Raw genomic sequence first — 13169 nt, 5'->3', positions numbered from 1 at the left:
ACTGGTTTATGTATTGTAATAGGAGGTCGTGAAAGTGAATCGCCTTGGTCGAGCTGGGGTTGAAGGGTTGATTGTCGAAACCAGTGAGCAAAGAATAGGCCGAATCTGCGTCGAATTACTGTGGTATCTCGATTAAAGCAGTTAGATATTCTAGACTCGTGACGTTTGTCACGAATCCATAGCAAGATTGAAATTGGAAATAGACATGCTAAATTGATTTCCACACAAACGAAACAACATCAGGAGATTCGATAGAGACAAATCGAGACCGTGAAAAATGTGAAAGTTGAATAAAACTCGAAAATTAGTTCATAAAAAGTGTCGTTTTAATTTGAGAAAATAACGTCCAACCAATGGCATCAAAGTATGCACGAACAACATCTTGAATATGAAGATTTTCGAGAGTGCGGTTCGAGATAAACTTACAGACTCAAGAGGGACGATGGCAGATGGATTGAAAACTAACCAACTAGTCGTTTTCGAAGTGCAAGAAGTCATTCAAACGTTCCTCGGATGGGACTATATAGGATCGGCCACGTCGATTACGTTCGAGATTCTCAGACGTCGGTGGTGGGTTGCCAGGATGCTACGGAAAGGCATTCGAACTCGACATATGGAAAGAAGAATGGGGTTGCTCAGTAAAACCGAATGAAGGATGGTACATTAGTAAGGGTCGATGGAAACGAGTTCGAAATACCTCTGAAACATGGTCTGATTCGGCGGAGTGCATTGCAAAAGAAGGAATGACAGAGTGCCTTGGTCGAGAGGAGGAAGAAGAAGCCACGGTTGGCATTGAATGAAATGACGGGGTTAGAGAACATGGAGGTGACGGACGACAAGTAGTGCTCGGTCCGGCAATATCTGGGCATCGCGAGTGGCGGTTGATGGATGGAGGAGAGAGAGTCGGTGCATAAAACGGTTCGGGCTTATTTTCGACTGATGTCTTTAGATTTGAAGTCGTTATTGACGAGAGGAGGGGTGAGAAGAACAAAGTTTTTGGCTGTTCGTGAAAGGAGTCTCCTCCATTCTCTGTCGCAAAACAATACCGGTAAGCGACTCCCAAGCCCTTGAATTGCATTTCTATAAAATTTGGTGAGACTCCGACTAGTAGAGTCACCGCATGCACCCCACGCACTGCCCTCCGCGTGTGGGCTTCGTCTGTCGCTAGGGGAGTCTTCTATAACTGGGCTGGACCAATCTAAACCGGCCTGAGTTGTACCAACCCGAGTTGACTGAGCCATTAATCAATACGATCGAGTCATTGACCGAGCCGATCGAGGCGTAAACCAAGCCGCTGAGCCGAGCCATCGAGTCGAGTCGAGCCGTTGACCATGTTGATTGTTGATTACCCATTGATCGACAGTTAATTGCTATTGACAGCCCGTTGATCGACAGTTGACTTTTTTAAAAGCACATATCCTAACATTTTTTTACATATTTTTATATTAAACCTTTGTAAATGGAGTAAATTGGATCTATCTAGTGGTGGATCTATTAAGGATCTATGGTGGGTATATGCCCACTTGAAATTCAAATTTTCTTCGAATAATTATATATAAATTTTTTATGTGATTATTATATTTGTGTGTTCACATTAAAAAAATATTTTCGAATCCGTGGTTCGGTGCATTCCTACCCCAAAGTAAGAGAGGAGAAGCCCCACATGTTTTGACTGAAAAGGTTGACATGTGAACAAAATCCATGAGAAAACATCATGTTTTCAAGGACACTTCCAAATTCCCTTTTCCCCCCTTCCCATGGGATCCAAGGCATGAAATGATGTGAAGTTGACCATTGCTCTTGTTGCTCAATTGAGTTGTCCACACACACAAAAAAAAAACTTTTTAATCAAGGTTGAATTATTGGATTGAAAGCTGCAACAATGGCGTATTCAGACATTATTTCTTATTATTAACCATAAATGGCCAAATCTTGGCTCATGTTCCTAACCTCTGCCACCCATGTCTATATGATTAACCCTATTGGTCTAACTATGGTTTTAGTCCCTCTAGTATACTGGAATTTTAGATTTAATCTCTTAATTTAAGTTGGCACAAATTGTTCTAACTACTTTCAAAATGCTATCAATATGTTCAAATTAATATCACTGTTAGTTATTGTCTTGAAGTGATAATATGATTCTGCCAACGCAGTAAATTCAAGTGGTAAGAAGCTTGATATCACTTGAGCGAGTATCGAGTTATAAAATCTTGGGAGAACCGGGAGGGAAGCAAAAGAAGTTATAATAAGATTTTTTTTTTTAGAATCTTAATCATTTGACTAACATGTAAATTTGTTATTGATTAAACATGATTAATTGGATTTTCAGATAACTCTTAATAATAAAAAAAAACATATTTTTTTAAAGAAAATCAAAGTCATCAATAATCAAATCGGTAACAGCAACTTATGGAGTTATGTAACCAATCTGAACCTATAAAAGTAGGCCACCTTAATCCAAGCTTGAGGTAAATCACAAATTTTACCAGGGGGGCTAAAATCATAATTAGACCTTTACTTATTTTCATGTCATAGCTTAGCCTCTACAACCGGCAGCCGGAAGTTTAACCGATATCCGCCTACGGGTATTTCCGGTTGATAAAACCAAAGAACCAGAGGGATCTTTCATGTTCCGTTTTCGGAATTATTCCGAACACTTAGCTGATGCACATCAAAACTAGAGCAAGAGAGCACTGTTTATAACATGTAATTTGAAATGAACTGTAAATCAAGTTTGGGGAGAAAATGGTGAAGTAATGCAATTACATTGGAAGAGTCAGTTGTATTTCCAGAGCATTAAAAATGAATGAATACATGATGTTTTACTTGAACAAGAATAAGATTTCCGGCGATTAACAGCCGAAGGACCAAAATTCACTTTTCTTTGCCATCTACAACTAACCCGATTTAGCCTTTATGAAAAGACAAGTTACTCATACCGAAACGGTGAACAGATAAAGCTTGAGCACAACAGCAAGAGCCAGCTGCAAGAGAAAGATACCAGAAACAATCAAGAACCAGCTTTCCTAACATGCTAATTATGATGACATTATTAAAACTCTAACCCCTAAAATAGGGATAGAGGCAAGATTTTATATTTGAGGGCGAATTTAAACTTATAAAATTCTAAAGTGTAAAAATAGATTTTCAATAGAAACTACATAGAAAAAAATTAAAATATATAATAATTTTAAATTTTAGGGGATGACTGTCCCCACCCGTCTTGCCTAGGTCTATCTAGTGGTGGATCTATTAAAGATCTATGGTGGGTACATGCCTACCTGAAATTCAAATTTTCTTCGAATAATTACATATTTTAATAGTTGTGTCCACCTTATATAAATTTTTTTATGATTAATATATTTGCGTATCCACCTTAAAAAATATTTTCGAATGTCACTAGGTTTATTCCTACCCCAAAGTAAGAGAGGAGAAGCCCTGCATGTTTTGACTGAAAGGGTAGACATGGGAACAAAATCCATGATAAAACATCATGTTTCAAGGACACTTCCAAATTCCTTTTTTTCCCCTTCCCATGGGATCCAAGGCATGAAATGATTGAAGTTGACCATTGCTCTTGTTGCTCAATTGAGTTGTCTAAAAAAAAACCCTTTTAATCAATGTTGAATTATTGTATTGAAAGCTGCAACAATGGCGTATTCAGACATTATTTCTTATTATTAACCATAAATGGCCAAATCTTGGCTCATGTTCCTACCCTCCTCCACCCATATGTCTATATGGTTAATCCTATTGGTCTAACTATTGTTTTAGTCCCTCTAGTATGCTGGAATTTTAGATTTAATCTCTTAAGTTGGCTCAAATTGTTCTATCTACTTTCAAAATGCTATCAATATGTTCAAATTAATATCACCGTTAATTATTGTCTTGAAGTGATAATATGATTTTGCCAACGTTGTTAGTTCAAGTGGTAAGTAGCTTGATATTACTGAGCAAGTCTCGAGTTACAAATTCTTCGGAGAACCGGGAGGGAAACAAAAGAAGTTATAATATGATTTTTTTTAGAATCTTAATCATTTGACTAACATATAAATTTGTTATTGATTAAACATGATTAATTGGATTTTCAGGTAACTCTTAATAATAAAAAACAATTTTTTAAAGAAAATCCAAGTTATCAATAATCACATCGGTAACAGCAACTTATGGTGTTATGTAATCAATTTGAACCTATAGAAGTAGGCCACCTTAAGCCAAGCTAGAGGTAAATCACAAATTTTAGCAGGGGGACTAAAATCATAATTAGACCTTTACTTATTTTCATGTCATAGCTTAGCCTCTTCGACCGGCAGCCGGAAGTTTAACCGATATCCGCCTACGGGTATTTACGGTTGATAAAACCAAAGAACCAGAGGGCTCTTTCATGTTCCGTTTTCGGAATTATTCCGAACACTTAGCTGATGCACATCAAAACTAGAGCAAGAGAGCTCTGTTTATAACATGTAATTTGAAATGAACTGTAAATCAAGTTTGGGGAGAAAATGGTGAAGTAATGCAATTACATTGGAAGAGTCAGTTGTATTTCCAGAGCATTAAAAATGAATGAATACATGATGTTTTACTTGAACAAGAATAATATTTCCGGCGATTAACAGCCGAAGGACCAAAATTCACTTTTCTTTGCCATCTACAACTAACCCGATTTAGCCTTTATGAAAAGACAAGTTACTCATACCGAAACGGTGAACAGATAAAGCTTGAGCACAACAGCAAGAGCCAGCTGCAAGAGAAAGATACCAGCAACAATCAAGAACCAGCTTTCTCCGGCTGAAGTAATATGAGCTTTGAGATTAAGTGCCACAAAAGTTGCCGACATAAACCCGGCTACACCTGCAATTATCCATCTGAAAATTTCCAAGGGGACTACAGATAGACACTGCAAACAAGTAGAAACAACAATTTCAGCTACAATATGAAGTCATATAATATTGCTGAAGGATTGTTATATCACATATCGAATCTTTACATGGTTCAGACAATACACTCTCCACAAATCCCGGTGTCAGCTTTACAGTGAAAATCCTCCACGGGAAATTTCAAGCATAAATGATTTGTTTTCTTCAGACAGTTCACTAGGTTCTTTAAGCAATTGGAATTTCTTTAAAATTAGAGGAATTTCTTTAAAATTAGAGGGGGAAAGAAGGTGGGGCTGGGGAATCAACTTAAAACCTAAGTAAAAAACTTCAAAAAAAAGTTTTTCCAACTCCAAAAGATAAATAAGAAACTGGCAGACAAAAATAAGCTTATCATTTAGAGAACTTACCATTGCTGGAATAAAGATAAATAATGAATATCCATATAGGCAAAACAATTGGACAAGGCCTGATGGTGCAGAGAAGTACTTGAGAATAACATACAAGAAAAGAGGAACCACGGTGACATATCCATAGAACACACCAGCAGACCATGTAATCAGATTTACGTCATAATTCCATTCTTTGTTCCGGAGCTTGTGTGCTATATAGGTCACAAACGTACCAATAGCAGCTGCTACAAATATAAGAGTGCTGCAGATCCAGAATGGTCCATATCTGCACAACATTGAACATTTCTAATCATGCATGAGGAGCAACAGAATAGTTCTGAAGGGGCAAAGTGAAATATTTCTGGGAAATGAAAGTAATTATATGGCAGCTAATGAGAGGCAAATCAGATTTTCACAAAAGCAGACTTGTATGGCACGTCAGATAATTACCCATAACCAAAAAATTAACGCTTACCAATGATCAAATCTTTTTCCTCCCTGTTTAGTGTTATAGACACTCATTCATAAATAAATGTTTCTAGTCATGTGAAATAGCAAAGAAACTTTCCAGTGTAGAGCATAAATAAGTTTCCATACACCTAGATTCAATAATTATTCAAGCTCACTATCGTTAAATACAAATTAGTCACGGAAGAAAACTCACAAATCAGGATTGGTAGCTGTCTTCTCTGTAAATGTTCCTCTAAATGGATAGAGCGACTCCTTAAGTCTATCCAGAACATCTGAAGTATCAACATCAAAGTATGGCTTGTATGCAGCAACCGTGAATTTATGTAACCAACCACCTCCTTGTGATTCATCAAAGCCCCTAGGAGAGCCACCAGCAGGTCTTGAAAATGAATCTGCCACAGTAAAGTACCATCATTTGTTACCAACATATCAACAAATTTCGTTGTTGGGACAAGCTAATCAGATTTTTCATTCGAACTACACATATCGGAAATTATATTTAGTCTAGTTGAAATTTCTTTCATTCAACTGTTTGATATACAATACACATCAACTATTTCAAATGTATCATCAATTTCATGGATCACCTTTTGAACTACACATATTGGAAATTATATTTAGTTTAATTGAAATTTCTTTCATTCAACTGTTTGATATACATACACAGCAGATATTTCGAATGTATCATCAATTTCATGGACTATCTTTCGAACTAAGAAACCAAATCTTTAAATTATTAATTCATCGACATGAGGATAAAGCTAATGCAATTGGTATACACAGTGTGACCAAGGTCATGAATCCTTTATATAATGCATCGGGATAAACAAATCAAAGCATAAGCACAGCCTCGAATCGGAACTAACACAAAACAAAACCAAAAGTTAAAGGAAGTCAAATTAAAGAAAATGAGAAATACCATCCGCATCGCGTGGAGGTTGAGCTCTACCAGAGATCTTCCCCTGCACACCGGACGGAGGAAACGATTGAAGGCCCGAATCTACAACGATCATTAACTAATAAATTTAAAAAGATAACCTTACACACAAATTAGCTACCTTAAAGCTAAAATAACACTCTTGATCTTTTGCAAAGGCAATGTTGATTCGGTGATTGGTGTCCTAAGTGTTCTTGATCACTTTTACCAAATTTCTGGGCTTAATCTTAACTCTTCAAAAAGTGAACTCTTTGCAGCAGGTATTTCTTCAAGGACGTTAGAGGATCTTAAACTCTTTACTGGTTTCAAGATTGGGTCGTTGCCTGTCAGATACCTCGGCATTCCTCTCGTTACAAGGAAATTAACTGCCAAAGACTGCGAGCCTTTACTCGGTAAAATCAGGCAACGCTTGCAGCACTGGTCTGGCAGGAACCTTAGCTATGCTGGCAGGCTTGAGCTAATTCGCTCTGTCCTGTTCAGCGTCTGTAACTTTTGGTGCAGGCAACTCATACTTCCTGCTTCCATTCTTAAATCTGTGGATCAACTCTGTTCCAGGTTTTTCTGGAAAGGAGCTGATACTTCAGTAGCCGGTGCTAGAGTAAGTTGGGAATCCATATGTCTGCTGAAATCTGAAGGAGGTCTAGGTTTAAAAAACACTGCTATTTGGAATAAAGCTTGTACCATCAATCTTATTAGAAAAATTCTAGCAGGCGATGGATCTTTATGGGTTGCATGGCTAAAATCCTATGTCCTAAAGGAGCACGATTTCTGGACTTTTGCAGCTGGATCTAATGTCAGCTGGAGCTTTTGTTGAATTCTCAAGTTGAGATCTATTGCTTTCCCTATAGTCTCGGCTGCTCATCAGCCGATCAAGGAAGTTTGGGATAAGATTCGGATAAAACGCATGAAGGTTTGTTGGCACAAACTTATCTGGTATCCTTTGCATATCCCAAAACACAGTTTGATTTCATGGATGGCCTTATTGAATCGGTTACCAACCAGAGACAGGTTGCATAAATTGGGTTTATGTTCTGATTCTACATGTGTTAACTGCTGTCAAGATCAAGAATCGCGAGATCACCTCTTTTCTCACTGTCCTTTTACTATCGGACTTTGGAAAGCAGTTTTACAACTGAACGATATGACTATTACTCCTCTTACTTGGGAAACTATGGTATCTTGGGCTAGCACAACTTGGAGAGGGAAGTCTCTTATCTCCACCTTATTGAAGATTTCTTGGAACGCTTTTATCTACTTCATCTGGCAGGAAAGGAATCAACGTATTTTCTAGGGTCGGCAAAGATCGATCGATATTTTGCTTAATGACATTATTGAAACTGTTAGTATTAGACTTAGGGGCAAAGCTATTAATAGACTTGATAGAACTAACCAATTGCTTTGTAATGCTTGGGGTATAGTCTAACCAAGCTTTGGTTCTTTTGCATTTAGGTTGCTTTGTCTCTTTGTTGGCTGATTTGTTGTAGTTAACATTGTTATTTTGGGTAATAATTCTGATTTATCCAAAAAAAAAAAACACTCTTGAACACTTAATTATAAAATGAAACAATTTTTCAACTCATTCATCAAATTCAGATATTCCTTTCGTTTCGAACATTTCTAGCGTCACCAAATAATCAACCACTACAAAGATTACAACAATTTCAATTCAGATCCATAGTTTAACAATTGAAATAAACGAGCACCTGTAAATTGGACTGGGACACGGCCGGAATCTGAAACGGCCTGAGAAATTGACAATTGGAAAAAAATAATTAGAGAACGAGATATGATCAATATTATCCAATAATAAACAAAATTAAAATCCTAAATTGAGAATCATTTAACAGGAAGCAACAATTCGTTAGACAAAACTTACGGGTACGGATCCAGAAACTTTCTGGTTATCAATGCTGGTATAGCCTCCGGACATCATCTTTTCTTTTCTTCTCCTTGTTCTACCAGATCTCTCTCTCTCTCTCGTTCAAGTCGAGAGATTTTTGTTTTTATTTATGTAATTGTTAAAATGTGATCAAAATCCCTATACTTTTTTAATATTTGAATTTTAGTCCCTTTCTTCTGTTTTTCAGACTTTAACACCATTACTTTCAAGGTGCTTCCATTTTGGTCATCCAAATAAAAAAGGGTAAACTACACTTATGACCACTAAACTATAGATAGATTTCATTTTGATTATTGATCTTTCAATTTTATTAATCAAACCACTTGTGCTAAAGTGGAATGGAAACTACCAGGATTATACGGACAAGGACTTGTGCTAGTTAAGGGGCGCATTTGGGTCCCTAATAAGCGAACTCTTCGATTCCTGTTATTGAGAGAATTCCACGAATCAAAAGTTGGGGGCACACAGGCATACCTCGTACTTTACAACGGATTTCCATGAATTTCTATCAGAAAATAATGAGACATGATGTAAAGAGATGTGTGATTAAATATCAAATCTATCGACGAATAAGAGTGGAAGTCTGGTGCCATAAGGGTTACTGCAACCTCTGCCTATTCCATATCAAGTGTATGAGGATATAACATTGAATTTCATCGTCGGGTTGCCCAAATCTAATAGGAAAGAAGTTATCTTGATTTTGATGGACGGACTTACCAAATACATGCATTTCTTTGCTCTGGCTTAATAGTTTGACAGTCAATATGTGGCAAAGATCTTGGTACAATGGGTTATCATGCTTCATGGAATACCACAATCTATAATGAGTGATCGTGATAAGGTTTTTGTGAGCGAAATGTGGTCCGAGTTGGTGGGTTGCAAGGATCAGAATGATGTATGAGTTTGATATACCATCGCTACAAGAATTAATATTTTTAGTGACCATTTAATCATGACACTAAAGATTTTCGTCAAATAAAATATGTTATTTATGAGGAAAATTATTTTTTGTTACTTTTGAAATGAGTAATTGTGACTTATTTTTATTTTGTAACTCTTTAGATAATAATTGTGACAACTTTAAAGCTCATCACAAGTACTTCGTCACTAATAGTGTTTTATTGTGACCAAAGCAAGTTGTCATTATCAATTGATCACTAATAGAATGATCGAATTGGCGCCAACTTATTTTCCGCTAAAAATTGTAATAGTGACAATATAGTACGTAGTCATTGTTACTATTTATAATTGTAATGAAAAACATTTTGTCACTAGTCTTAGTTGGTGATTTGTGACGATAATTATTTTTGTTACTGTTACTACGGGTTTTTGAGGGATTTGATATATTTTTTTCCATAACTTTGTCTGCTGCGTGTATATTGTATTACTGATGTTGAATAATAATGGTGAGATTTTACTAAAAGCATTGCTCTCTCTTTTTCCAGAAAACCTTGAAGTTTGCCATTTGAAAAGCCAATTGACATTGTAAAACAACAGTTTACTTCAAACCATAATGAAAAGAGAAATTTCATGGTGTTTATATTTTCCCTGTTGAGAATCTCATTGGCATTAGAACTGGACGCTGTTTCATTCCACTCATTGGTCCATCAGTCTTTTGCAATCCTTTTCTGCTCTTTAATGGTGACACCAATCTGTTTGCCAGTCGGGAAGGTGAAAATGATCTCGCAATGCCTTTTTCCGAACTCTTTCTGCTCTTCAATGGTGACACCAATCTGTTAGCCAATCTGGAAGGTGAAAATGATCTGCGAAGTTTGGAAGCAGCTGACGCCTTTGGTGATTTCTTGCTCGTATTGGTCAATCTCGTGGGTGATAGCGAAACCACAGGTGGGCTCTTGATCTTGACTTGAAACTTCGAAGCCGATGGAGGAGACTTGATCAAGAACTTATGTGGAGTTTGTCTGTTTCTTGCAATCACCGGAGACCTTGTCTTGCAGAACTTCTGTTGCTGCGAGGCAGATGTTGAACTAAACAAAGGGTTTGGGAATAGAACAGTCCTTTTAGCCCAGGGCCTATTCCTTGGTAACACCCTATTAGCCATTAGTCTATTGTTTTCCTTCTCGTATTCCTTAAATTTGGGAGGAGAAACCTTGAAGTTGATCCGGGAACGAGCCCTTCGAAGAGACGGGGACTCGGAATCGGTTCGAATCAGCTGCAATTTGTTCTGCTTCTCCCTCTTTCTCCTGGCTTTCAGCTCGGTGTTCTCAGGTTGTTGCTTTTGCTTTCTACGTTCAGTCAATGGAGTTTTTGGATCCTCAACAATTGTCTTTTTGACTTTGTTATCAACCGCTGCTAAAATCTCTTTTGCAAATTGACTAGCTTGAAGAATTTCCCCTACTGTTTCTCCTACAAGCATTGCAGGCAATGACATTCTCTTCCATTCACCTGCATAAAAGCAAGTCAATATCAGCAAACGTTCAATGTTCGATATTCGAGATTGTCTCTCCTAACAATATCGTTTCGAGTTCAACACAAGTAAAAAGGAAACCCCATTTGTTTCCAATACCTCTTGCAGCAGCTGGAAACTTGCCAACAGGTGATTTCCTTGGAGATGTACCATTCTTCATTCTACATAAAAACAAAACAAAAAACTTCAATCTTTTCTTTTTGTCACTGATTAAAGACAAAATCAACCAATAACTAATTGATCCAGCGAAATGAGATACTAATCCCTTAAGCAAAATCAAAAGTTTGACTTCCGACAATTATTCCATTTGCAAGTTGGGCTAAGAGGGTTGCCATAATGGAGCATTTACAAAACTCGATCCAAAATAGTCAATCAATAAATTAGATACCGGCAAAAAAAAAATCCCAAATTTGGGCATACCTCAAAGACTCTTGCTTGCACCTGAGACTAGTTTTCAAATAAGCCCTAGTACTCCTAGGACTCAGTTTTACCCCTGATATAACCTTTGTCCCTCCGGCCACCGTATACTGCAACTCTTGCAACCTCGCCATACATTTCTCCACCTTCAAACAATCCCCAAAACAAATAAACATATACACCCTCAAAAAAACAAAACAAAAGTGCCCAACTTTACCTTCTTTACGGTCTCCCGGAGTAGGACAGGATCAAGGGGAGCCACCACTATTTTCCTTTTCTTTGGTGGGGTTCTCGCAACCATTATTGCCCAGAAAAAAGAAGAAATTTGCAGAAGCCAATAAACGAAGAACACTAAAAGAAAATGTGGGTCTTCACTCTTTTCTCAACTGAATTGTTTTTTTGTTCTTCTTCTTCTTCTTCTCCGCTCCTCAGCTACGCTCCTCGTTTACTTTGTTCCGCTCTATACACCCATCAGTGAAATGTTGGGTTTTTCCTCTTCGAATCTAAAGGATTTCTCAAAAAAGTCAAAAGCTTTTTTGGTTTGGGATGGAGATTACTTTCTGTGTAGTGGTGGGTAACGGATATCATTTTTGATTGTGTTCAACGGTCTAATTATCTCTTTCATTAAAAAACAAAAAACGTATAGATGCAAACGGCTGCTTGATTTTTCTTAAATTAATAATATTTTGAAAACCATACCTAAATTATGTTTAGTACATGAACTATTAGTTTTAGCCCGTTTTGATATATAAACTTTTAATTTTTTTAAAAGCATATCTAAAGTTTAGTTTTTATTTCATTTTAATACTCCGTTCAAAATTTAACCTTAAGTTTTGATTTTTTTTAAAGTTCAGGTATTAAAAGGGACTAAAATTGATAGTTTAGGTACTAAAATGAAACAAAAACTAAACGTTAGATATTATTTTAAAAAAATAAAAATTTAGATATTAACAACAACAACAACAACAAAACCCTATTCTCATATGCAATGGAGTAAGGGGGAGGTAGGGTAGTAGGCTGCCCCCAACGCCAGGTTGAGAGCAGCTTCCGTGGAAGACCTCTGGCAGTCAGAGAATTAAAAATAAAGATAAAATGCAATACATGTATAAATAAATAAATAAATACATAGTTGAACAATTTTCATATGCAGTCTGCGTATGCGTATGCACGTCTGTAATGAGGGATAATCCCTGCAAATAAATCCCTGCGTATAAATCTCTGCATATAGACAGAAACGTAAGACCCGACTAAATTTAAAAAGAGGAAACATGAAGCGAAGGATACACAGAAGTCAACGATAGCAAGTTACGATAAGGAATAAAGTCAAAATGGGTAAAAACCTAAACTAAGGCAACAGTACTCCGCTACCCTAATTCTAAGCCTTCATAAATTCCAATGACAGAAACATATAAAAAGTAGAAGTCATGGAAATTACTACAAAGGCATTAAAAGAAGACAGATATGATACACCCTATGGATGTGACACACACTACTCGGCTACCCTGGTCTTAAGTCTTCATACTTTCCTATCAGAGGTCATGTCCTCGGTAAGGGCTAAATCCTTCAAATCAGATCTCAAGTAGTCTTCCCACTTCTGCCTTGGTCGTCCTCTCCTTCTGGCACCGTCGACTGTAATCGAATCTACCCTCCTGACCGCATCCGACGGTTGTCGCCTAAGGGCATGCCCAAACCATCGTAGTCTTCCCTCCCTCAATTTTTCGGATACAAGCACCACCCCCAAAGACATCCTAAT

General features: G+C 37.1%; 2 protein-coding genes across 2 annotated transcripts; both read right to left on the bottom strand.

The window, feature by feature from the left end:
• Positions 1 to 4528: 4528 nt before the first annotated feature.
• LOC120202347 (protein YIPF1 homolog) lies at positions 4529 to 8633 on the bottom strand. Its single transcript, XM_039202784.1, has 6 exons — positions 8551 to 8633; positions 8378 to 8417; positions 6657 to 6737; positions 5931 to 6129; positions 5285 to 5552; positions 4529 to 4897 (listed from the first exon to the last, which is right to left on the bottom strand). The coding sequence occupies exons 1-6, from the start codon at positions 8605 to 8607 to the stop codon at positions 4691 to 4693; spliced, it is 852 nt and encodes a 283-aa protein (XP_039058715.1). The 5' UTR covers positions 8608 to 8633; the 3' UTR covers positions 4529 to 4690.
• A 1442-nt stretch (positions 8634 to 10075) lies between these two features.
• Positions 10076 to 11830, bottom strand: LOC120202340 (microtubule-binding protein TANGLED-like). The gene is made up of 4 exons (XM_039202778.1): positions 11634 to 11830; positions 11420 to 11562; positions 11099 to 11160; positions 10076 to 10977 (listed from the first exon to the last, which is right to left on the bottom strand). The coding sequence occupies exons 1-4, from the start codon at positions 11715 to 11717 to the stop codon at positions 10112 to 10114; spliced, it is 1155 nt and encodes a 384-aa protein (XP_039058709.1). The 5' UTR covers positions 11718 to 11830; the 3' UTR covers positions 10076 to 10111.
• Positions 11831 to 13169: the final 1339 nt, after the last annotated feature.

Source organism: Hibiscus syriacus, unplaced genomic scaffold (genome assembly GCF_006381635.1).
Source record: "Hibiscus syriacus cultivar Baekdansim isolate YM2019G1 unplaced genomic scaffold, ASM638163v2 tig00008665_pilon, whole genome shotgun sequence".
Taxonomy (NCBI): domain Eukaryota; kingdom Viridiplantae; phylum Streptophyta; class Magnoliopsida; order Malvales; family Malvaceae; genus Hibiscus; species Hibiscus syriacus.
The sequence above is the reverse complement of the archived record's forward strand: the minus strand, read 5'-3'. Positions and strand labels throughout refer to the sequence as shown.